General features: G+C 43.6%; 1 protein-coding gene across 1 annotated transcript; it reads left to right on the top strand.

The window, feature by feature from the left end:
- Window positions 1-1,198: 1,198 nt before the first annotated feature.
- PGRMC1 (progesterone receptor membrane component 1) lies at window positions 1,199-14,926 on the top strand. Its single transcript, XM_033946113.1, has 3 exons — window positions 1,199-1,698; window positions 7,845-8,000; window positions 13,333-14,926. Exons 1-3 carry the CDS (start codon window positions 1,395-1,397, stop codon window positions 13,431-13,433), a joined length of 561 nt encoding a protein of 186 aa, XP_033802004.1. The 5' UTR covers window positions 1,199-1,394; the 3' UTR covers window positions 13,434-14,926.
- Window positions 14,927-25,385: the final 10,459 nt, after the last annotated feature.

Below are 25,385 nucleotides of genomic sequence, written 5' to 3' on the forward strand. Positions count from 1 at the left end.
GATAAAGGCCACATGGCCCATCTAGTCTACTCATCCGCAGTAGCCATTATTTCTTCCTCTCTCTAAGAGATCATCACTTTACAAATTAACAAATACCCCCCCTTTTATGAAGTTGCATTAGGGTTTTTTTTAAAAATTGGAGGCCACGGCTGTAAAAGCTCTGGTGCTCAAAAAATTCCTATGAGCATCGGAACTAATACCGCAGCGGCCAGCAATAAAAAATCCTACCATGGCTTTGTAACAAAAGTTATTGAAAACCTTATAGAATTTAGCAGGGAGACCATCGGGTCTAGGTGCTTTGGATGAAGCAATATCTTTGTTTATGGGTTACTTGAAATATTCACAGGACTGAGCAGAAAGTTTAGGCAGATTGATGGATTTAAAGAATTTGGAAATATATTCTGTTGTAGTTTCATATTTGTATAATGTGTTATAAAAAGAACTGAAAAGAGAGAGGATATCAGATGATGATATTAATAGGGATCCATTAATAATAATAACAACAGGACCGTGAAGTTCTATGCGGTTTACAAAGATTAAAAAAGGCTTTTATAGCTGTTATCCTTCGGTTCTTTTGCCTTTGATATATGAAGCCAATAGTTTCTCTGATTTATTAGCAGATGTATAGAATGTAGAACATTGTTTAAAATGTATTGCTGAAACATGATTACTGAAAATAATGTTATACTTAAATTTGAGTAACTTTTTTTTAGTGCACTATTAGGATTTCAGCCCAAACCAAGAAGAGAATGAACATAAGAATAGCTATATTGGGTCAGCCCAATGGTTCATCTAGCCCTAGCCCAGTAACCTGTTTCATTATAAGTCTAGGAAATAAATGAATAAGAGCTGCCAAGTTACCCATTCCAAGAGGGGGACTTTTTGGCTTGTCCTAGCTGAAAACTTACATCCCAAAAACCTGCAGTGTTTACTGTAGTCCATGATTCTATGCATTGAAATCAGTGCTGTAAGTCACCCCTTCCGCCTTTCCAAGGTATCACATTATTATATGCAGCATTTGATTTTTGCTTATTGGGTTGGGGGTGGGTGGGCTGGAAACGTGCCACCGTGATCTCTTTGCGCCCCTCCACCTTTCCTAGCCACCGCCCGAGTTGGCTACTGATTGGCTCGGTCGGCTGGCCAGAACCAATCAGAAGCAGGGCGGGGGTGGAGCTTGGCTACTCCAGCCTGCACGTAGCTTCCTGTCCAGTCGCTTTTAGCAGCAGCGCCTAAGCGCCGATCGACCAGCCGCTCGGAGCTATCCCCCGGGGGGTGGGCGCTGCTTCGCTTCCCTAAACCTATGTAACCCGATCCCAGGGCTGCTCCCTAGCGCCTCGGACGTCACAGCCGCGCGCTCTTCTCTCCCTTTCCGCCGCCGCCGGTCCCGGGGCAGCATGGAGGACAACATGGCAGAGGAGGAGGTGCAGAGCCAGGGCGGCGTGCTGCAGGAGATCTTCACCTCGCCGCTCAACCTCATCCTGCTCAGCGTCTGCCTCTTCCTGCTCTACAAGATCATCCGCGGCGACAAGCCCCCGCCGAGCCTGGACGAGCCGGACGAGCCGCTGCCCAAGATGAAGCGGCGCGACTTCACGGTGGCCGGGCTGCGCGAGTACGACGGCACCCAGAACCCCCGCATCCTGATGGCCATCAATGGCAAAGTCTTCGACGTCACCAAGGGCAAGAAGTTCTACGGGCCAGGTGAGGCTGGCAGCGCTGTGCATCCTAACGCACACTAGACAGTCCCTGCTCAGAAGAGCTTACAACTTAATTTAGACGGGACATTGCCGGGTTGGGGAGGTTACAGTGGGAGTTAAAGTTGAAAGAAGTTTCAAAAAAAGTGGGCCTTTAGCTTGGATTTGAACACTGCCAGGGATGGAGCATGATGTATTGATTCAGGCAGCCTGTTCCAGGCGTACGGCCTCGCAGGAAAGAAGGGACGGAGTCTGGAATTGGCAGTGGAGGAGAAGGGTGCAGATAAGAGGGGCTTGCCCGATGAGCGGAGATCATGGGGGAGGGGAGGGGAGCACATGGGGAGATAAGCGAGTTCATTTGCATAACTCATTAGGGATTGAAATTGGGGCCCTGTGTGAGAAGCAATCCGTCGGTGGTAAGGCCACCCTTTTGCCAAGGATCAGTTTGCGCACCAGTGTGAAACTGCATGTTAATCTGGAGGTGTTGTCCTACTTAGAGGTGTTGATAATTTTTAATCTGCTTGCTTTTCCCAGACCCTGGCCTGTACTGCACTTTGCACGTCTGTAGTGTTAAATAACCAGCCAGGCCAGTTTAGGGAGTTATCTTGAAAGAGGGTGAATAAAACCATAAACTTTGAGCCTTAGATTCTTAGCTAAGAGCCTGCTCTTATTTCCAACTTTGTGTCTGTACCTGTCATCCAATACTTCCCTGATCAGCTTTCTTTTCTTTCCTTTCTGGTGTATGGGCAGCATGTGGGTGAATGTTAACTTAATAAGGAGCCTTGGAGTTGTTAGCTGCTTCCATAATACCAAATACAGTAACTATATTTGAAACAAGCCTGGTTACCCAGTATGAGCTATAAGCTGTCAAGCTGCACATCATTACCTGTATTTAGTTAATTGATACTAGTGTCAGTAGGAGATAAGCTGTTGCAAAGAACTAGGTTCTGTCATATGAGTATCACAGCATCACCATCGGTTAAAAAGTAGATGGCTACTTATCCAAAAGTTCTTCCACTATGTTCATTTCATCATAAGTACATACTTTATTATATAACGGTGTACTTAATAAGTCACCAGGGAAACAAATAATTTTTGACCATTTGATCAAAGGTGTTGGCAGGCTGGAGTGCTAACCTTTGGATTTGCTTTCTGCGAGTGATCCTTACTTGGTTTTTGCAAATTGTATGACCTGGCTGCCGAACCCAGAGCCAAGTTCTCTCTCTCTCTCTTCTCTGTGTTTACATTGAAAACACAGATTGGCCCCTGCCTGCCTTTTCCCCTCCTCTGTTCTCTTCATGGATGCCATCTTTGTTTCATTTTATTTTCTTCCATCGATGTCTCTCCTCTTTTCTCCCTCTATCTTTTTTCTGTTTGGCAGCAGCTGCTCTTTCTGTCCCCAGAGCCATAATGCCTCCTCCCCTTTTCTCAAAGGTCTGGATGCGTTGTGTTCATTATATATACTACACTAAGATAGTTTACCCATGCACTAGAGTTTGATTTTGAGGCTGGAAAGGCTGCTGTCAAGATGAATTTCTTTCCCATCAGTTGTTTATTTTTCCAGCAGGTATTGTGTTACCATGTGCTTATGATTTGTGTATTCAGGGACCAGCATGCTAGTAGCCAAACCAGTTATATAAGTGCATTAGTGACAGCAACAACATAATTAACAGGTTTCTGTAGGCCCTGCCAACTGCTGAGGAGCAGGAGTTTGAGGTTTCCAAGCCCTGCCAGTCATGTGTATGAGGCCTCTGCCATTGCCGTGGTCGCCAAGCCTGTTGGTGGCTGCCTGGGAGGGGAACAAGGGAGAGAACAGAGGAGGGAAAGAGTTGGGAGGGGCAGGAAAAGATGAAGGGGAGTATTGAGGATGAAGGGGTGTAGGACCTCCTTTGCCACACCTAACACATTCCAAAAGCAGCTTATGTACATATACTCCCCCCTTCTTACTCACTCAGCAGCTGACGCTTCATCTCTTATCGGCAATCCTCTTCTCTTCATGGATTGTGCTCTTAAGTTGCCCTTTAATTCCATAGTAGCTATTGTATAAAGCATCATCTCAGTGTACGGTACAAGATCATGACTTAATTATACTGAGGACCCTGCCATAAGGATTATTACCCTTTGTGACAGATTTAAGAGCTCTGTGAATGTCTGAAGAATTGGAGATTTTAGATCCTGTGAATCTTGTCTTATATGACTGAAAGATGCTTGGGTCAGGTTGATGGATATTCACCATTGTCCCACTGAAATCTACTCATTTACATGCTTATTTGGGTACATCTCCTACATGTTCTAAGCCAGAGGTCACCAAAAGCCGTTTATGGTGGACAGGAATGGCAGGGGTGTGCCAACATTACAGACATGAGAAAGCAAGAGAGACTGGGGGGAGGGGGGGATAATTTGTTATTAAATGGTTGTCCGACTTCTCTGTACGCTTCTTCCTGATGTAGTTAGTTGTGTCATTGAAGGAAATGCTCAGTTGGCCATTATTCAAATAGAAGAATGTATAAATCTGCTGTCTGTACTGGGAGACGCTTGTAGCTTGGTTGAACTTTCCTGACCCTGATGTTTGTAGTCATTCCTGTACAGGCCGCAGTGCATTGCCTAGCCCAGGATAACCCTGTGCAAGAATTTATCAGATTGACTTGAGTTAATATTTAATGGAGTTTAGCAAGTGACCTGTTCTCTTGTCTCTGACCCAGATTGTGTTGAAAGATTTTGTTCTCTGCATGCTGTTCCTCCCTCCCTTGCTGCTCTGCGTCCAGCCCCTCTCGATGCTTTGCGGGCATTTGCTGGGTCTGCCATGAGGCCTGGTGGTCCAGCGGTGGATGGGACAGGAGGGAACTCGGCGGCAGCCAATTAGCTAACGGCTCTGCATGGGCAGGAGCGAAGGAAGGGGGCGCTCCTGCCACGATTCACCGCTGGACCACCAGGGAAACTAAAGTTACTCGGGGGGAGGCAGAAGGGAGATGATCATTAGAATTGGCTGGGACAGGAGGCGGGAGGGATCCCTTCTGTCCTGGCCACCACTGGACTACTAGGTCTCACAGCAGGCCTGGTCGAGGCCTGCAGACAGGTTTGGAAGGGGAGCAGGTTTGCACTGACCTGAATATAAACCAAGATCCCCATTTAGGGCCATTTTATTGGCCTAAAAATCTCTGTTTATATTCAAGTATATACGGTAAGCTTATTTTTTATATGAAGAAGAGGTTACCTTCTAAAACTAATTATCAAACCCCCCCTTTTACTAAACCATAGTGTGGTCATAAGAATATCCTTACTGGGTCAGACCAATGGTCCATCAAGCCCAGTAGCCCCTTCTCACAGTAGCCAATGCAGGTCACTAGTATCTGGCAAAAAACCCAAAAAGTATCAACATTCCAAGCTACTGATTCAGGGCAAGCAGTGGCTTTCCCCATGTCTTTCTCAATAACAGACTATGGACTTTTCCTCCAGGAACTTATCCAAACCTTTCTTAAAACCAGCTACGCTATCCGCTCTTACCACATCCTCTGGCAATGCGTTCCAGAGCTTAACTATTCTCTGAGTGAAAAAAAAATAATTTCCTCCTATTGGTTTTAAAAGTATTTCCCTGTAACTTCGAGTGTCCCTATTCTTTGTCATTTTTGACGGAGTGAAAAATCGATCCACTTGTACCCGTTCTACTCCACTCAGGATTTTGAGGACTTCAACCATATCTCCCCTCAGCCGCCTCTTTCAAGCTGAAGAGCCCTAACCGTTTTAGTGTCGGTGCTAAAAACCACACTATGGTTTTGTAAATGGGGGGGGGGGGGGGGAGGACAAATGCATTGTTAGTCCAATAAAAAAGGTATTACTTTATTTGCTTTATATTTGTTTTATTTCTGTATATTACCTTGAAAACTGGACTAATACGGCCACTACACCATTTCACTTACTGTAATGCAGAAACTTCCCTCTTGGATCTGATGTTTTCAATGTTTTGTCAACAGTGATTCCAAGATCCTTTTTCTTGGTTCAGGACCCAGCATCATATAGCTATATCCAGGAAAAAATAATTCAGTGTGCATCACTTTACCCCTGTCCGCATTTAAATTTAATTTGAATGGCCAGTTCCACATCTTGCATGGTTCTCTTGCAATTCCACATTCTCTACTTGTGATCTAATGCTTTCGAATATCGCTCTATGCAAATACCTGGTAGCGATTTATGTTCGAATCTGTTTTTATTAATAGTGTAGCCAAAAAATAGAACCAACAGAATCCAAAATATACAAATAGTCAACAAGTCACAACTGTACAAGAAAACACAACCCACCCAAGCCCGCCCCAACAAGGCAAATCCTCCCCCCCAACACTCATGAGTTCGGTATAGAAGGCGATCAGGAGGTCTCTAACACTTCAGGGGCCCGGACTCTTGTGGCCCCTGGATCATCTAAAAGGGGGGTCCCACAAAACAAACACCCCTAAAAGAGTAAAAGAAAGGTGATTGCAATATCCGGTCCCGAGCTAGAGTTCAATATCCCACAGACTTCCTAAGAAACAGTATTCAAAATAAGGCTACACCCTTGCGGGGATAAAGAATTCAGATAAGCACCCCAAACAATCAAAAAATGACCACGTCTGCCTGGGCGGCCCACCGCCTCACGGGCCTCCCACAACATCAAATTATGCACCAAAGATCTCCATCCCCAAAAGGATGGCGGTTCAGACAACGAGCAAGGAGACACACCTTATGACACCACAAGGAACCCCCTTTAGGTAAACCTCGGAAAGCTCCCTGGAAGTCAAGGACCCATTGCTCCACCATACCCGAGAGGGTGCAAGGGAAAAGACATTGGATATAATTTGTTATAGTCCTCCAAAAGGAGCGTATAGTCCAACAATCCCAAAAAGAATGAGCAAAAGTATTAGGTTCCTGGCCACACTTCAAACAGAGAGGGGAGGGAACACACCCCAATTTTACGTAACTGTACTTGGGTATAATAAGCTCTATAAAGCACTCGAACATAACACTCCTGAAATACCGCTCCTGTGATCAACCGAGGGATCCCACTCACGGCACCCAAAATGTTCCACCGACTAAGGTCTTCATGACGCTCCTGTCCCCCCCACCTTGCTTGTAGCCTCAAAGTCTTTAGGGCCTTATGTAACGCCGATACCGATGTGTGAGAGCCCGCCACCCCTATAAAGAAAACCTGAAGACTTTTCCCTATAGGTGGCGCAATCTGCTCCGGAGGGAGAGAAGAAATGTAATGCTTAGCCTGACAATAGGCGAAAGTAACCCCCCCCCCCCAACAGGGTCCTAACATCGCCGAACTTGTGGAGAGGTTTTAAGCGGCCCTCAGGAGTCAGCAAATGCTCCACTGTGTGGATCCCATGTCAAGCCCAATCTAAGAAAGCGGGGTTATCTCTCCCCGGGTGAAAAGCCAAATTCCCTCTCAGAGAGATCTGATTAGTCACCCTGGGGTCCCCGCCCAACTTCATATGAAACTCCCCCACACCACCCTCATAGATTTTAAAAGAATACTCGACCGGAACACAGGTGGGATGTCCTTAGTAGGTAAATAGAAAAGACTAAGAAAAGAGTGAGGGGCATAGAAAGCTGATTCAAAATATAAAGTGGTTTATTGATCCGCTCCCTGTAGCCAGTCCAGCCTCCTTCCAAGTAATGATAGTGGACTTTCGGCTTGCGCCTGGTAGTGATTTAAAAAAAAGAAAAAAAGAATCAACCTTTTGTGGCCTGCAGCATATTTGTTTTGGCCTGCCAGATTTTTGTGTTTTACTTGGGGGGGGGGGGAGGTTGACACATGCTATATATAATACATGATTTGTTGGAGGTTTTCTCTATTTCTGTAAATCTCTCAGCTATTGGAGCAGTCCTTGACCAAGAGCAAAAGTCCCTGGTTTCCTGTGGAACTTGGTGCTTGGCCATCAAGTCTGCAGCTCAATAGTTCAGACAGAAACTTAGATTGGTTTATTTTCATTGATGCTGGTTTATCAGGTAGGTTTTATTTCTTGCCCCACCAAGACTAAGGGCTCCCTTTACCCTCTGCTGCTAACTGTTCAGGTTTTCAGAGCTGCTCCTTGTTTCTGAGAGAAAATTTGGGAACTGGAGATAAGTGCTGGCAATGGAACAAATGCAGCTGTAATATAGCATCTCTTTCTCTGACAGATGGACCGTATGGTATTTTTGCTGGAAGAGATGCATCAAGGGGCCTTGCAACCTTCTGCCTGGATAAGGAGGCTCTGAAGGATACCTGGGATGATCTGTCTGATCTCACTGTTTCCCAGAAAGATACGCTGAACGACTGGGAATCTCAGTTTGTCTGTAAGTAATTTCCACAGCATGCTAAAAAAATTATATCCTTTGGAGTATGCATCTTTGGTGAGGGAAGTCTAGGTGTGTACTTACTGTGAGCCTAATCTTGACTGGCCAAGCAATGCAGAGAGGAGTTAAGCATGGGTATTAGTTCACATGGAAGACACAAGTGCCACACAGTATTAAAGTGAAAACAAACAGGGTTTTTTTTTTTTTTTTTTTTTTTTGTCACTTGCATAATGGAAGAAACCAGGTTCAGGGCAGCATTGCTATAAAATCTCTTTTATTGAAATTTTGCAAATTACAAACCCAACATAAGTAGCATCACATACCCACCCAGACCCTCCCCAAAGTCCTCGCTTCTTCCCTCTTACTATAAAACATACAGAAAAACTAGAACACCATTGAGAAATCCAGGGCAGCCTTGAAGGGTTGGGTGAAAAGAGTTAATGACCTTCATATAACCTAAATGCTGTTCTGGTTGAAAATAAAGACATGAGGGATCTGCACCATGAAATCAGAGGGGAGGTAACAGCAATAATATACACACATCTGAACAAAAAAGAACATGTCGGCACACATCTGTGGCTGTTTTGCACATAAATATCAGTGTCATGAAAATTTTATGTGTAAGAAACCTTTTTTTGAGGCTGATATACAAGGTCAGATCAAAAAGTTCTTGGACTGATTTTTATAAAGATTACAACTTAGTCCATTGGGTCCCCTTTCCTACATATACACTTTTCCACTTTTGGAAATGGTCCTTAAACGCATCTTCAGGAATCGCCAAAAGTTGCTGTGTCTTCAGTGGTGTTGAATCATTTTCCTTTCATCATGGATCTGAGTTTAGGAAACAAGGGGAAGTTAGCAGGGGCCAAATTGGGAATGTAAGGTGACAAGAACTGTCATTGCATTTTTTTTGCAGTTCTGTTCGGTCATTAAATGTGGAACAAACTTTAAGCAAAAAACAAAAGGAATTGACCCCAAAATATCCACAAAGAAGAAAATCCAGAGAAAACAAAAAAAAAAACAACCCTCTGTGGAGTGACGATGTTCCTAAATGGACTTTATTTGAAAGTGTCAAAGTTCCAAAGGTACACTGAAATCATCCACATAAAAATAAATTAATCCACATAAAGGCCTTAACGGACCTAGTCCGCTAGGGATACAGGACCCAACACGGTCCGCGTTTCGACAAAAAGTCTTCTTCAGGAGTCCTTGGGGGGTCCTATAAAGGTGAGTACGTGGGAAACAATTGTGTGGTGAGCAAGCAGTGTCTCACTTCCGGCTCACCACACAATTGTTTCCCACGTAATCACCTTTATAGGACCCCTGAAGAAGACTTTTTGTCGAATCGCAGACCGTGTTGGGTCCTGTATCCCTAGCGGACTAGGTCCTTTAAGGCTCTTATGTGGATGATTTCAGTGTACCTTTTGGAACTTTGACACTTTCAAATAAAGTCTATTTAGGAACATCATCGCTCCACAGAGGTTTTTGTTTTTTTTTTTTGTTTTCTCTGAACAAACTTTAAGAACATAAAAATTGCCGCTGCTGGGTCAGACTAGTGGTCCATCGTGCCTGGCAGTCCGCTCACGTGGCGGCCCTCTGGTCAAAGACCAGCGCCCTAACAGACTAGCCCTACCTGCGTACGTTTGCAGCAACATGAGACATCCCCACCTTCTCTGTTAAAATGTTGTGGCATATAAACCAGTGGAGATGTTGCATTCCTCTGCCAATTCTCTTAACCGTTGATAACCAATTGGCACGCATAAGAACCCTCACTTGATCAAAGTAATCATCATCAGTTGTCATTGATCTTCCAGTTCGCGAATTGTCTGCTAGCGAGTGACATGGGGACAAATTTTTCCCCATCCCCCATGGGAACTCATTTTACTGTCCTGGTGACTTCTTTTCCTGGTCCTGCCCCATTCCTGCAAGCTCTGTCCTCTTCTGCACAAGCCTCAAACGCTTTAAAATCATAAGTGTTCGAGATTTGTGTGGTTAAGGCAGAGCTTACAGGGGACGGGATGGGGAAATTGAGTTCCTGCGAGGACAGGGAAAAATTTGTCTCCATGTCATTCTCTATCGTCTTCTACTCAAAAACACCTGATGTGACCCCATAAGCCACTTTCAACATGTCATAAGTTTCTGTAGCGATCTTACCCAATTTAAAACAGAACTTCATGCTATAGTGCTTCTCATTGAGGTCACACATGATGAAAAATAGCCAATCACAAAAACTGCTTTAACCGTGAGACAAACAGATATCAACAAATGGGAAAAGGAGGGTTACTCATGAGGTTTCAAGCTACTCAATGCAGCCTAGTGCGTCTCAAAAGACCTTCCCACTGGCACGTAATTTAAACTGCAATGAGATCTCAAAGTCAAATTTCATCAAATAACAACAAACTTTTATTTATATTGACTGGAATAGCAGTACAACAAATTACACACAATTGGAAAAATTGTGACAGATTGAACTATAATTTTTGGTGGAACTCAGTTTGCCATATATATAAAATGGAACATACATTTGCAACACAAAAAGGATATATGGATAAATTCAAAAAGATTTGGGGACCATTAACAAAATATTGTAATAATTGAATTTCATTTTCCCATAATAAGAAAATAGTTAAAGAAGAAAGGGAGGGAGGGGATATGGGAGGGGGATTTATACTCTTTATTATAAATTATAAATAAAATATTATTAATAGATGGTATTCTTACATGAAAACAATGTAATAAAGGGAGGGGGAAAAAGGTTAATAATTTAAAAAATAATTGATAAAATCATTACAATATATATGTTGTATAACTTTATAAGAAAAATAATTACAGTTATATGATATATAAAATCATAAGAAATATAAGATAAGAAATGTTATGTATAAAATACATTATAGAAATATCAAGTGTATTATTAAGATAATTGTATGAAAATTTATGACACTTGTTGTTAAATGAAAAAAAAATCAATAAAAAACTTAAACTGAAAAAAAAAATAAACTGTCTTGGAACTTTTGAGTCATATACTGTATAGGCTGAACATGCCACAGCTGAGTGCTGGCAACCTACACTTTCCTCAGCTGTGCTAACTCTTTGACCCAACACGGTCTGCGATTCGACAAAAAGTCTTCTTCAGGGGTCCTATAAAGGTGAGTACGTAGGAAACAATCGTGTGGTGAGCCGGAAGTGAGACACTGCTTGCTCACCACACAATTGTTTCCCACGTACTCACCTTTTATAGGACCCCCGCGGACTCCTGAAGAAGACTTTTTGTCGAAACGCGGACCGTGTTGGGTCCTGTATCCCTAGCGGACTAGGTCCTTTAAGGCCTTTATGTGGATGAATTTATTTTTATGTGGATGATTTCAGTGTGCATTTGCTTAGTAGGCTTCCCCTGATTTGGTGTACAAGTTTTCCATGCATAATGTTTGCATAAAATTACCTTTCTGCATCTTGCAGTTTTGAGCTTGCAATGGAAGCCGTGCTCTCTGCTGTCCACATGCCGCACCACTGTGTGGCTTTCTACTTTGTCCTCTTAGCTTCACTTAGTCATTAGAAAGAAGAAAAGTGTTTCTTTCTGTAGAGAATAGTTTAGGCCTGACCGAGAGAAAGACACTTGGAAATAGTGCATTGTACTTCTAGTCAGTCTGATTGAGCAGGCACACTCCATCTGGAATTCTTAGATCTTCTCAAAATCTACTTTTTTGTTTCCTCACTCAAAACTTTTCATGTGCGACGTACCACATCATTTGCCATTGCAGTACCCCCCAAATCTGGAACTCCCTGCCCTCCTATTAAGGGAAGAATCAAATATTGACAAATTTAATGGAGCATTGAAATGCTTCCTCTAGAGACGCTTTTAATCTATGAAAAGGCAGCTCTCGACTAACTTTCTCCTACTCTTTTGTGTTATCCTTAGATGTCGTCTTGTCTAAAATTGTTGTATTTCATCCTCTACCCTCTTGTTTTCTGTTTGTCAGTGGGTCTTGTTCCGTGTTTTTGGTTCTTGTTAATTATTTTAATTCTGATCCCCCTCAATTTAATTGTATTGTATATCACCTTGAATGGCATCTGGAGCAGGCCTCCTTTAGGCACATTTTGTACACTTGATTGATGTTTCCCTCGGAAACAGAACACTAGAGTATTTTCAAAGTGCCAGGATAAGAGGCTGGAGCACCATGAGGTTTCTGATACTAGGGGTAGGCAATTCCGGTCCTCGAGAGCCACAGACAAGTCAGGTTTTCAGGATATCCACAATTAATATGTATGAGATGGATTTGCATGCACTGTCTCCTTGAGATGCTAATTCTCTCATGCATATTTATTATGGATATCCAGAAAACCTGACCTGCCTGTGGCTCTCTAGGACCAGAATTGCCTACCCCTGAAATAGTCAGATAACCCTCTGCTGTTTGTTAGGATCTATGGTTGATGAATAACAAAAGAACTAAACTAATTCAGTCTCAGCTAAATTTTAACAGCAGAAGAGTATGTGGTACTATTGTGTAATTCTTTGCCTGCTGTTATATTTAGTACCTGGCTTTTTTGATGTAAAATGTATTTTGCAGCTGGACCCTGAACTTGGGATTTTATGGCTGTCCTTTTTCTGGTTTTGTCAATGCTCGTGTCTGATTAGAGATGGATAAGTGTGTGCCTAGGCCCAATCCTGTTTGAAAAACACCGTCACAGATAATTCCCTGTGGAGCAGCCTCTGATGCTCTGCTGCATTATGCCTGCATGCTGAATCAGCTCTAAGGAGCATCAGGTGCTGGCTACAACTCAGGAGTTCAGTAATGGTGGGGAAAGAGGATTTCAAACTTTCTGAACAAACAGCTTTTGTCCAAAAAAATCCTCCCTGCAGCACTAATATACATAGCCCCTGCTTTAAAATCAGGATACATATCCAAATTATATACTGGGGTAGGAGAGGCTGTGCCACTGATGTTCAGTAGCACTTATGCAGTGGTACGGTTTGGTTTATCAGCTGCTACTGCTGTAGCACTTTCTGGTTCATGTTGGAATGGTGTGGGGGCTGACCCACTTAGCGGCAATTTTTAGCCTGCTAATTGGCTGTCCTAACTTTATCCAGGTACTGGTCTGAATATCAGCTGGGATTCACATATGACTCAGATATTCAGTGCCAGCACCCAGATTAGGCATAACCGTGGCTATTTTGGGCCACTTCAGCAGCTTTAAAATCACTGACCATTGTGGGCTGAATTACAGGTCATGATAGATATTTTTCATCCCCTTCAGCATAAGGCTAGTTGACTTTAGAGCCACAGGCATCGTCAGAACCAAATTAATGACTGTTTTTTAATGTCTCCAACAGTTAAGTACCATCATGTTGGCAAACTGCTGAAGGAAGGAGAAGAGCCAACAGAATACAGCGATGAGGATGAAAAGGACGCTAAAGACAAAAAGAAAGATTAGAGGAAATGGCCATGGGGGGAAAAAAATCTATTTTTGTATCTGAAAAGACAGATATGTAATATTCCAGTTTTGTTTTATGCAGTCCTTGTTAACAAGATGCAGATTTATCTTGTTTCTCTCCCTCCCTCCCCCCTTTCATTCTCATAGCCATTGTTTTGAGCAGGTAAAATATGGCCTATTATGGATGACTTCAAGCCTCACCCTGGTATAGAGGCTGCTCCTTCTACAACAGTATCCCAAGATAGTATACAAAAATCTTTTTGCGGTTATTTTAAGGCTGACTTGGTGGAGATGTGCAGGGCCTCAGTGCTTTTTCAGTCGGAGCTTAGCACTGTGCCCTGTTGGGCTGTGACAGACTAACAGTGCATATTTTTACTAAGCACACAGCATTTAGGACTGAAGCTTTGAGATGCATTTTTGCATCAAGTGTTATCAGTTTATTTTCATATGTTAAAGCTGTCCCTTTGGAATTGCTGTGTATCTAGGGATAAGAGGGGAGCACAGAGATGGGAGTTACTCTTCAGATCAGCCTAAACACTACTGCTCTCTTCCACTTAGGACCTACGAATGAATACTCCTTATAAAGTGGTTGTTTAATTTGGAGGACGAGGGCTGAGAAAGTCAGAAGTCGTGGGGGTTGTAAACTTTTTCCCCCATCCACTTTACTGCCAATTCCTTTTTTTTTCCAGTACTCCTTTCTCCACTCCCTAATCTTGCCAACTTTTTCCTTCCTTCCCCCTCCCCTCTTCCTCAAAAAAGAGCAAGCTCTGCTTCTTTTCCCTCTTTCTTCCATCCTTCCTTCTGCAGTTGGCTAATTGGGGCCACGTCTCAGCTGCGTCCTACAGAAACCTGACAGCAGGGCCCCTCGCAAACTCTGCTTATGCAGCCAACACTACTTATGCAATGACATTTTAGCACTGAATGCTGAGCAGAGACATCATTGAAAATAAGCATTTGGTGATTATATAAAGGTTTTATTCCAATGTAGTGAAATTAACTAAGCATTAACAAATCTGTCTAGTGCTCCATAGTGTGGTAGAGATCCTTCCAGGGCTGCCTAGATCGCACAGAAAAGATACAAACATAGTTGACATTCCAAAAGTTAGTTTATTAGGTATGTAAAAAAAAAAAAAAATCCGTGTACACGGGTATTGTTTTCTCTTAGCCTTGCACATCTTCCATCAAAAAGCAAAGCATTCCTTTGGGGTTTAAGGTCAAGTTTGTAGAACATATTTGTTTGTGGTGTTATCAGGCCTGACACCTGCTTGGCTTTTAGACATCAGGGTAGAATGAGCAAAGGACTGGTGATCCAGGCACCTTAGGTATGTTTCCTACTGCTTGTTGAAGATGAGATATATTTCACGCTGCTGTTTCTTACTAGTAACAAACTGATTCTGCAGTTCTTTTGGTTGGTTTAAAAGATGTGCATCTTTTTTTGTATTGTTAATGGGTTCTGTTGAAAAATTAAACAAGCAATTTATAATCCTTGAAAACTGGTTGTATCTTGGTATAATTAAGCTATATATGGGATTGATGTGTAAGAGCTGCCACCTATGGTGGAGGCTCTGAAGCCAGGGTTTGGAACAGCACTTGGTAACCACCTTCTTTCTGCAGCATGACCTCAAGGCTTTCCTACACTCTGCCTCTGAGATTCTATACCCAAAACATTCATTGTGGGGTTGGTTGTCTACAGCAACTTCAGCATTTGGAACCTAGGACAATACCAGACTTCACAGTCTACAGCTCTGAAATATCAAAAGAGACAAGTTAATCTAATCAAGTATTTTTTTAATTATAACTTTTGGGCAGACTGGATGGACCGTTAAGGTCTTTTTCTGCCGTCATTTACTATGTTATGGAAGCCATATAAAGCTGAAGGCAGAGAGAACTATCTCTTGCTCAGCTATTAATGGTGGTAACTTAGAGCCTCTGCTTTTCAATCCAGCAGTGTGTTTTTTTCTCTTTATCACTGTGGCAGCAATCGCAATGTCTAGAAAAGAAAGGCACTGCTTTATCTTCTCCAGTGGTAGAGCTCCACCTTGGGAGGCAGAGTAGACGATCAATGTGGAGGAGGAAGATAAAGTAGAGGAACCTGAAGGGGCAGATATGATGCTTAAAAAATAAAAAAAGAGAGAAACGCCGATTTGCCCACTTCCTACTCCTACACTGGTCTTTCCAGGGGACTTTTTGTGTAGTCCTTACGAATTGTGCTTTGTTCTAGTGTGGTTCAAGAACAAGGTTGACTACTTCTGTCAAACAAAAGGACACCGACTTGGAGTCTGTACACAGTGATCTAGCACTGAACCATGGCTAGGTCCAAAACTTGTGGATAAGGAGGGGGAGATGCACTAAACGCTCCAATTGTGTACCAGTGGTCACTAAACCAGTTTGACTGGTTTAGCAACCAACTGAATTAGCAGTAACCAATGTTGAAAATGGCTCATTGCATGGCTTTATGTACACATTCTCTGACTTGCATGCAAATAACTTCATTACTATTAAAATGAGCCATCTGCTTGATGGCCTAACATTGCATGCCATAGTCGGATCACTAATACCAACCGAAAAAACCCAACAGGTCTGCCCCTAAACAAAAAATCTCCCCCCCCCCCCCCCCCCCCCGACTTAAAAATCAGCAGGAGGGATGCCCACTCCCTTCTGCCTCTGGGAACCCCACCACCACAACCACAAATGAACCTCTCCCTTCGCAGGACCCTCCTTACCCCCCATCCTCTACTATCTCTACTTTAGAAAGAATTGGCAGGAGAGATGCCCACCACCTGCCGTGCCTACACAGAAGAGACAGCAAGAGGGATGCCCAGTCCCTCCTGCTTACAGGCCCACTGTTCCAAAATGGCGAGCCTTTCTGGTAGATCCTGATGCATGGGTGGGGCCTAAGGCTTCTCCCAAAAGGGGAGAGATCTTAGATGTCTGAGCCAATCAGAGCCTTAGGCTCCGCCCTGGGTATTCCAGGATGCACTGGGAAGGCCTGCCATTTTGGAGTAGCGGGGCTGGGCATCTCTTGTGCTGTCTTTCTGTACTGGGGAGGCATCCCTTCTGCTGATATTTTCTAAAGGAGGGGGTCAGTCCGTTAGTTTAGAGGCAGTGGGCATACCTCCTGCTGATTTTTATTAAGGTCTGGGGGGGTGGGGTTTCAGCAGCTCAACTTTTTTTTTTTTTTTTTTAAATAGAACAGATAAGCACATCATTTATGCTATTAAAAAAAAAAAAAAGAAGAAAGTCCCAGCAGCTAAGTGGCAAGAGGCTGCTTTGAGGCTTCCCTTGTTGCTCAAAGTTCAAGCTCCTCCAAACCAGCTCTGCACATGTGTGAGCCAGTTTCTAAGTGAGCAATCGGATGGGATTATGACTGCCCTCCGCAAAACTCATTTGCATGGGCAGCCACTTGAACATTGATCACTATTTAGAAATCAGGCAAAAAATTGGCCCACAGCGCCCCACAGTCTTAGACCATTTTTAGTGCATCTAGTTCTGAGTGTAGCGATTGTGTAGTAATAGGTTTGCACACCTTCATGCTCCACAAGAAGTAAGTTCCCAACATCTCTTTAACCTCATACTTCAGGTCCCAGTGTCTCACTGGTCCTAGTATCTTAGCCTCTCCCAAGATCCTCAATCTGCAATCAGCAGCTGGCAAAGGTAGTGAGGTAAACAGCCACCTTTGGCTGGCATTGCTAGGCCCTTTCCACTGCTGTGTCCTGCTTCTCTGATGTCACTTCTTATAGGCAGGGAACGATAGTGGAAAGGCCTTGGCAGCGCCAGCAAAAGGTAGGCTGTTTACATCACTCCCTCTGCCAGCTGCTCATTGCAGATTTCAAGGGTGGTGGAGGGCTGAGCACATTGGAATTCAGACCTATGAGGGGAAAAAATGCTAGCACCTGTGAAGTTGAGGGGTCTAAAAGTGGGTGGCCCTGGACATTTTGCCAGGTTCACTCAATGGTAGCTACACCCCTGATATAAAATAACTTTCTGCTTGGGTGAGGAGGTAACTGTCCCCACCTCTCTAGCATTTAAAACAATTTCAAATTACATGTAATTGGCTCCAATTGGGGGTCCAGTTTGTAAATGCTGACACTGTTGTATGTAGGTTGCAAAGCTATTGTGCAAGTGTCAAATTTTACAAGTCAGAGCCCTGACTGATGCTGCTCCTTTTTTGAACTTTTTTTTTTTTTTTTGTAAAATAGGTGCTCTGACTGTATGTGCGTACCCTTACCCACATATTTCACCATGCATTGAATAAACTGTGATGTCCTTTTTTTCCTACCTCACTGAGCCAGCCATTGTCAGGCTTTTAATCTGCAGCCCCAGAGCTTCTCTGCGTCAATCAAATGCACAGATAAGTACAGCTTGCTTTAAGCTCTTTCATGGGTATATTTATTGATGAGGTGGTTTAAAAAAAAACCAAGAAAACTCCAGCACTTTGTGGCACAAATGCAGTGTAGTGGACATATTTAAAATGCTTTTTTTTTTTCAAAATTAATGCTGCTTTATGATAATGCAAGAAGAATTTTGCATCTACATGCTTCTCTTACTGAGAAACTGCCCAACCTGTGAACTGGGGAGGAAAGGAGTTAACAAGTAGAAAAATAACTTAAGTATATAACAAATATAGTACTATTTCAATAACATTTATTACAAATTAATGTTAACAGTGAAATTATTTTTTTTTACATAAAATAAATTCATTTTTTGCCTTCATGACTTGCACCATCCTTTCTTACATGAGAAAACCTAGTAAATATTAAATCAGAACATCTCTGTAAGGATTTTCCCAGTAAAACACCAACATATTTTATATTGTTCCCACCCCCTTTCTGCACTAGAATAAAATTTACTATTTGGTAACATTATTAAACTTCTCTAAACAGCATTAGTTTTAAGGAATAAGAAATCTAAGTAGGTGATTTTAAGCTGTGTTGGCCACTGCATGGGCATTCAGTAACCTGTACAGTTGTTGACGCAGGTGTAAACATTGACTGGGCACCTTTCACGGTTATTAGTTCATATATTCACAGGGACTTTCAAGATTAAATACCAAATGTTTGTAATTTTTGGCCTGTCCCTGGTTCCATAAGATACATTTTATATAAATGTGCTACATCAAATTAGCATAAGTGCCTTTTGTTGCCGAACTGGTGAACAGTAAAGTAGGAAGGGGGACTTCTTACCATTATAAGAAACATCTAGGAAATGTCCCAGGGTTTATTCACCAAAACTTGATAACTAATCAACAAAGGTGGCTAAACACTATTAGCAAACAATATCATAGGAGGAAAAGAGATCAAGTGCTCCAGACATATGCTAAAGAAGAAATTCTTGCCCTATGTCTAATATTAAGAGCTATTGTTGGTCATAAAAACCTCTGAAGTCAGTATTCTGATTTACTGCCCTACATGCTGTACTTAGTGTTTATAACCAGATCAAAGCAGGCAGGCCAAAATATTATAAATCACGCAGTTCAAATAGTAGATTCAAAATAAATTAATTTCCACAATGTAAATGGTTACTTAGCTTAGAACCTGTGCATCAAGTCTCTCTCCATTCAACTCTGGGAATGCACAAAGTTCCTCAGTGGTGGTAATGAGTACACTGATTTTTGCACTGCCTGCTTTGATCTGGTTATGAACACTGCAACATGTAGGGTGGTAAATCAGAACACTGACTTTTGGAGGTTTTTATGACCAATGATAGTTCCTAATGGTATTAGACATAGAGCAAGAATTTCTTCTACACTTCCCCCTCCCCATTTGCAGTTTCTGCACTCACGATTTCACATAATCACGATTTTTTTCTGGGGAGGGGGAAAATAAAAAAAACCATATTTTTTACCTCCCTGCCGCCTTCCCGGCCTTACCCGGTGGTCTAGCGGGTTTTCGGGGCAGGAGCAATCTTCCTACGCTCCTGCCCCGTGCAGATCGCCATGAGGAAATGGCTGTAGGGAGTTCCCGTCGTAGTCTCGAGGGAGAAGTGTATACCATATGTCTGGAGCCCTTGAGGTCTTTTCCTCCTATGATATTGTTTGCTAATAGTGTTAAGCCGCCTTTGTTGATTAGGTACCTGGTTTCATTCACTACATTTAGGGGGAAACGGTATTTAAAAAGACAGGCTTTTTCAATTATACTGAGGTGCCTATTACAGAATCTAACTTAAAAAAACCTCAGGCGCCTGTAATGTAGTCCAGGGTTTTAAAAGCCTACATTCTAGGTGCCCAAGCCCTTTAGAGCAGTGGTTCCCAACCCTGTCCTGGAGGACCACTAGGCCAAATGGGTTTTCAAGATAACCCTAATGAATATGCATGGAGCAGATTTGCATGCCTGTCATTTCCATTATATGCAAATCTATTTCGTGCATATTCATTAGGGCTAGCCTGAAAACCCGATTGGCCTGGTTGTCCTCCAGGACTGGGGTTGGGAACCACTGCTTTAGGGAATTGTGCCTAGTGGCACTTAAGTCCTTCTCCTCCCCTAAACACACCTACTTTAGAGTTAGGTACTTATCACATGGCCTAGCAATGCCTATCTTTTGTAGAATCGCGCTTAAGAAGAGATGCCTATCACCCAATTAATTTGTTTTCAATTATAAGATTGTTAAAGTTCATAATTAAAGCCAATTACTAATTAAGGGGTCCTTTTACAAAAGGCGCACTAATTGATAAGGCGCCCATAGAATATAATGGATGCCTCAGCATTTAGCACACGCTAAATTGGTTAGTGCATCATTGTAAGAGAACCCCTAACTTAGCTGCCTCTTATAGAATTTCCCTCTTAGTGTCTTTTTTTCTTACACTAGATTGCAATTAATTGCAAATCTGTATGCATCAGAAATTGACTATAAGCACCAGTTCTGCTATTAAACTACTTAGGTTCTATAAAATCACATCATGGTACACTGTACATGGTAGACAAAAACCACATTAACCCAATTTGTCATATAACGATCCTAGTGAGGAGCAAAAGCCCGAACTGCTGAAACTATTCAAGAAATTTGTCAAATGATCTAACTCGGGGGTGGGCAACTCCAGTCCTCGAGGGCTGAAATCCAATTGGGTTTTCAGGATTTCCCCAATGAATATACATTGAAAGCAGTGCATGCAAATAGATCTCGACTGGAGGACCGGAGTTGCCCACCCCTGATCTAACTAAACCTGATTGACCCTGCACAGATCCCGATGCATACTACTTCTATTAACCATGTATTTATTCTCCCTGGAAATGCCCAGGCCAACTCTTGTAAATCGCCTAGAACTGAAAGGGTTGGTGGGATAGAAGATACCAATGTAATGTAATAAGAAAACACTAAGGACCAGATTCTCAAAATTTAAGGTTGCCTTTAATGCGGTCGCTAAACTGGCTCCAGGCGGTTTAGCGTGTATGTATTTTAGCGGCGGATTATCAAAATGGCTTACTGTGGGTTTTTTCTGCGCTTCCTAGAAGTCTCTGATTCTGCCATGCAAATGGATCAATATTTAAATGAGTACTCCAGTCACTTCTTCATCATTGCCGAGTGATTGCTCACACGCGATGTCGGCTTTTGGCGACCAAAAATCAGCGACTGGTCTGGGTGTGCTGGTACAGTGAAAAGCGCATCTCTGGCGTGTGTTCTGACTGGCTCATGAAAATTTTTTTTTTTTTAAACATGATTCACATAAATTATAGGGTTTTTTTTGGGGGGTGTGGGGTGGGGCCCAAAAGCACATTTCTTGAGTGAGTGTATTATAGCCGCATCTTATGGGTTTCTGGTTGTGGTTCATGATAAAATTTGAACAAGATTTACATGAATTATAGCAGTTTTTTGGGGGGAGAAAAGGCATGTCTTTTGCACACTTGTTGAAAGCTGACGTTGCATCTCCCTTCCCTTTATCCAATAACACTGGCATGCCTTGGATTGATACACCGTGTATGGCGTTGCTTTTCCCAGCAAATGTGCATATTTATACCTCTTTCGTAGTATATTCTGCGCATATGCCGATCACTATCACAAGCAGACTCATCTCGTGTAAATTTAGCGAACCTTCGCTACTCTTCGCCAACCACATTTGCATGTGCGGTTTTTTGAGAATAACTCGCCTTTTTGAAATTGCAACAATAACAGCTGCGACAGCGGCCCATCAGTTTTTATTGCAAAGTTTTGAGAATCTAGCCCTAAATGGGCACAATTCCTTACACATCATGGCTACTTTTCACCTGCAAATTCTGAAACAGCTAGAAAGTTAGGTGGCCATGTAAAGGATAGGGGAAATATTTGCAGCAAATGAGGATAAGGGGTCCCTGTGCAAAAATGTAGGTTTATATTTGCGGTAGAAAAAAAAACCTTATTTCTAATTTCAATGTCAGTCAAATCCTTAAAAAAAACCCCTCTAAAATATATAGACACACACACAGAGATTCTGAGCAACAGTAAAGCAACTCTTAGACATTCAAGCCATAGAGCCCGTGGCAGACGGAGAATTGGACTTAGGCAGGTACTCCAGGAGGTCGCTGCATATGATGGTTAGATCATGTGGTAAAACCCCAAACTACCAATACATAGGCATTCACAGTATCGCTATCTTGCCAGGACGAAGACCTGGGTTTAAATCGCCATTATTCCATACAATTTGCCAGCTGCAGTCACACAGGGTCAGATATTCTAAGCATTTGTCCGTTACTGTACTCAAGGCCACAGTGTTATGCTGAGGTGGGTGATTTTAGGTGGTCATATACATACATACATGACCTGTTATAAAAATACACACATTGACATGATGGTGCGTACTTTGTCAGTAGTCATGCACAGGGGCAGAGCTTGCAAGTACGCCCATAAGCCCAGATTCTATAAAATATGCCTAAATTTAGACACCTAGATCAGCGTGCCTAGACGATCTAGGTGCCTAACATTTAAAAAGCTTAATTGGTGCTGATAACAAGCAATTAGCACCTGTTTTAGACTTAGGCACTGGTATTTAGGCCAAGAAAACCCTGCCATAAATGGGATGTGCCTAAGGTTTGGATGTCTATCAGTACCTAAGTCCACTTTCCAGTACAATGAGTGTAGAGATCCTGAACAGCTGGGTAGTCACCCCAAAACACATGTCTTGCAGAAGGCACCACTCATTTTCTTCAGCTCCGCCTCCTCCAGTGGGCAGTGCTGTAGCCTCCCAATTTTTCCCTTTTGCAAGCGTGTTCAGAAAGGTATCTGATCTGCTCTGATTCTGTTTAATTTGGGGGGGGGGGGGGGTTTCTTACCGGATTGTGAGGCTTGCAACACTGCAGAAGTTCCCAGTACTCGCGGGATGGCTCTGACTACGAGCTGACACAAACTCTTGTTACAAGAGGTCTGTTGCTAGCAGGCTTCTCTGTTCTTGGGGAACCTGCCTAGCCAGCTTGCTCTAATGGTTGAGACCATTTGGGGACCGCTCCCCTCATAGCGAGGTTCACCCTAGATTTTGTCCAGGGCTTAAACATAAGGTTTGTGGCCCCAAGTCAGTCCTGAGGGCTACAGAGGGTGTCAGCTGCATAATTTACTCTCACCACTGACATTTTGAGGACCTATAAGAGTCGAGTTCTCAGCCTGCCTCTTGAAGGTCTAGCTGGCAGCCCGAAGAAACAAGCATTTTGGTGCTTGCCTGAGGCAGACATCTTTTCTCTGTTTGAGCTGCAGTTTTCAGCTCAGGCAGTCCCCGTAGAAGCAGACACACGTGAGTATTGGCTATTGCAGCCTATGAGGAAAATTGGGAGAAGGGGATGGGTCTTAAATCCCTGTTCTGAAAGTTTCTGAGACTAGATTAGGGGTCCCCACCTCTAAACACCCAAAATTTTTTGTGTTTTATTCAAATTGTTTTCCCAAGCTGTTTTTAGCGCTAAAATCACTATTGGGGTGATCATCTTTGGATTTGATTTCAAAAGCCTCCATTTGCCTTAATTTCCCTTGAATTTGCAATAATACAGCACAGATGAACTCCTTGGACTCTGATGTACTAGATTCATGCCAGATTTGCGCTGGATGGCTACCTGAGGAGTGAACTACAATAAATGTATCAAGCAAACCAAACATTAATGTAGTCAAGGACAACTATGACAAAAGACCTCTGCACTTAATGACACAAATTGTGCAGAAAGAGACTTCAGAAAACCTTCACTCCTTATTTTCAGTACAACTCATGTCCTGCATAGGGGCTAGCACAGCCATTGGCCTCTTAAAAAAAAAAAAAATCCCACAAAAACCTCAGCAAGATTTTTCAGTATCTCAATTTTTAAATATAAACAATCTTTTCAAAGTCTTTTAATATCACTGTGCAGTAAGGCCCATCTTCATAGTTGTCTGGGAGTCACACAACCATTCACTGGTATCTAATATAATAAAATGCTAGGCCGCGCATGCGCACTAAAAAAAACGTGTTCCCTGATCCGTCCCGAAAACACGAGTGCGCATGCGCACGTTTTACGTCATCACCTACTCTCCACCTCGCGCCACCGATCACTGTCACCACCTGCTCTCCAGCTCGCGCCACCGATCACTGTTCCTCCTGCACCATGCCACGCCAGGCATGTCCGCCGCCGACCTCAAACTCCTGGGGGCCACCGGTGCTGTGCTGAGGTCCCGCCTCCCGCTTCCGCCCTACACGGCGCCGCCAGACCAGGCCCTACACTGAGATCCGCGATCAGGGTTGCCATGGAAACCCTGCCGCAGCCTCGCGGCTAAGTAGGGGGACAACAATCGCGCTTATGTTCAAGCCGCCGCCACGACTCCTCTCTCGAACCGCACCAGGATCGAGAGAGGAGCTGCGGCGGGGACTTGAGCATAAGCGCCATTGTTGTCCCCTACCTGCCCAACATAGCTGCAACCAGTGTACTCCAGCAAAGCACAGCCGCCATGACATCACACTCTCCCATACCGTCACGGCCAACCCGGACTGCTGCAGCATCACAAAACCCCTACCGTGTCACTAATGGCAGCACTCCACTCCAAAACACAACCCCCCCCCCCCCCCCAAATCCAAAGACAGGGAAGAAGGGAGGGAACGGAGTAACCAACTGCACTCCCGAAAGACGAGGAGGGTGAAAAATCAACTTCCAAACATGACCGTGCGCGACTAAGGCCGAAACAACCATAGCGAGGCTGCGGCGGCCTTCCTCACCCGGCTCACATTTAATCCAAATAAACAACCGGGGCTGCCTAAAGAAACAAACTTTCACGGTGCTTGGCCCGCAAAACAATTCCTGCCGTTCCCGAAATTTACCCCACCGTTCCTTCCCTTCCTCCATCAGGTACAGTTCATCTCCGCCTATGTTAAAAGGAGCTGCTTTGAAATTGGAGCCCTGCCGCCACCTTAACACGTTCCCTCTGCCGCGGTCCCATATGTCAGAGAAGGGGCGGGACCAAGGCAGAGGGGAACGTGCTACGGCAGTGGCAGGCCTCCGATTTCGACGCGGCTCCTTTTAACATTGGTGGATTCACTGCACCTGATGGAGGGAGGGAAGGAAAGGTGGTTGGACGCTGTTGAGCCCCTCTTTAGCCTCAGACCCTCTCCTAACTGCTCCCTCCTGTCTCAGACCACTGGAGCACCTGATGGAGGGAGGGAAGGAAAGGTGGTTGTGTGCTGTTGAGCCCCTCTTTGCCCTCAGACCCTCTCCTAACTGCTCCCTCCTGTCTCAGACCACTGGGGGGAGGTGCCTGTCTTCAGCTGCAGGGATGGAGGGAGGGAAGAAGAAAGAAGGGGCCCTGGCAAGCCAGTTATCAAAAGCCAACCATAGCCTGGGACCCCTACATGATATGAATAATGACCAGACAACAAAAGGTAAGAAAAATAATTTTATTTTCTGTTTTGTGATTACAATATGTCAGATTTTAAATGTGTCTTGAGGGAGGCTGCCGCTGCGGCTTTGCACAGAGGGGCACCATTTTCGTGGGAGCCGGCCTTCGGAGAGGCATGGGACGCGGGGACGGATTGCGGAGGGG

The sequence above is a fragment of the Geotrypetes seraphini genome, chromosome 5, assembly GCF_902459505.1.
Source record: "Geotrypetes seraphini chromosome 5, aGeoSer1.1, whole genome shotgun sequence".
Lineage (NCBI taxonomy): Eukaryota > Metazoa > Chordata > Amphibia > Gymnophiona > Dermophiidae > Geotrypetes > Geotrypetes seraphini.

What these genes read in the sequence shown, in the direction of transcription:
- PGRMC1 (XM_033946113.1), top strand. Translation starts at nt 1,395, where the DNA reads ATGGAGGACAACATGGCAGAGGAGGAGGTGCAGAGCCAGGGCGGCGTG. An exon ending in CAAGAAGTTCTACGGGCCAG is followed by an intron (nt 1,699 to 7,844) that starts GTGAGGCTGGCA and finishes TTTCTCTGACAG; the next exon opens with ATGGACCGTATGGTATTTTT. An exon ending in CTGGGAATCTCAGTTTGTCT is followed by an intron (nt 8,001 to 13,332) that starts GTAAGTAATTTC and finishes TGTCTCCAACAG; the next exon opens with TTAAGTACCATCATGTTGGC.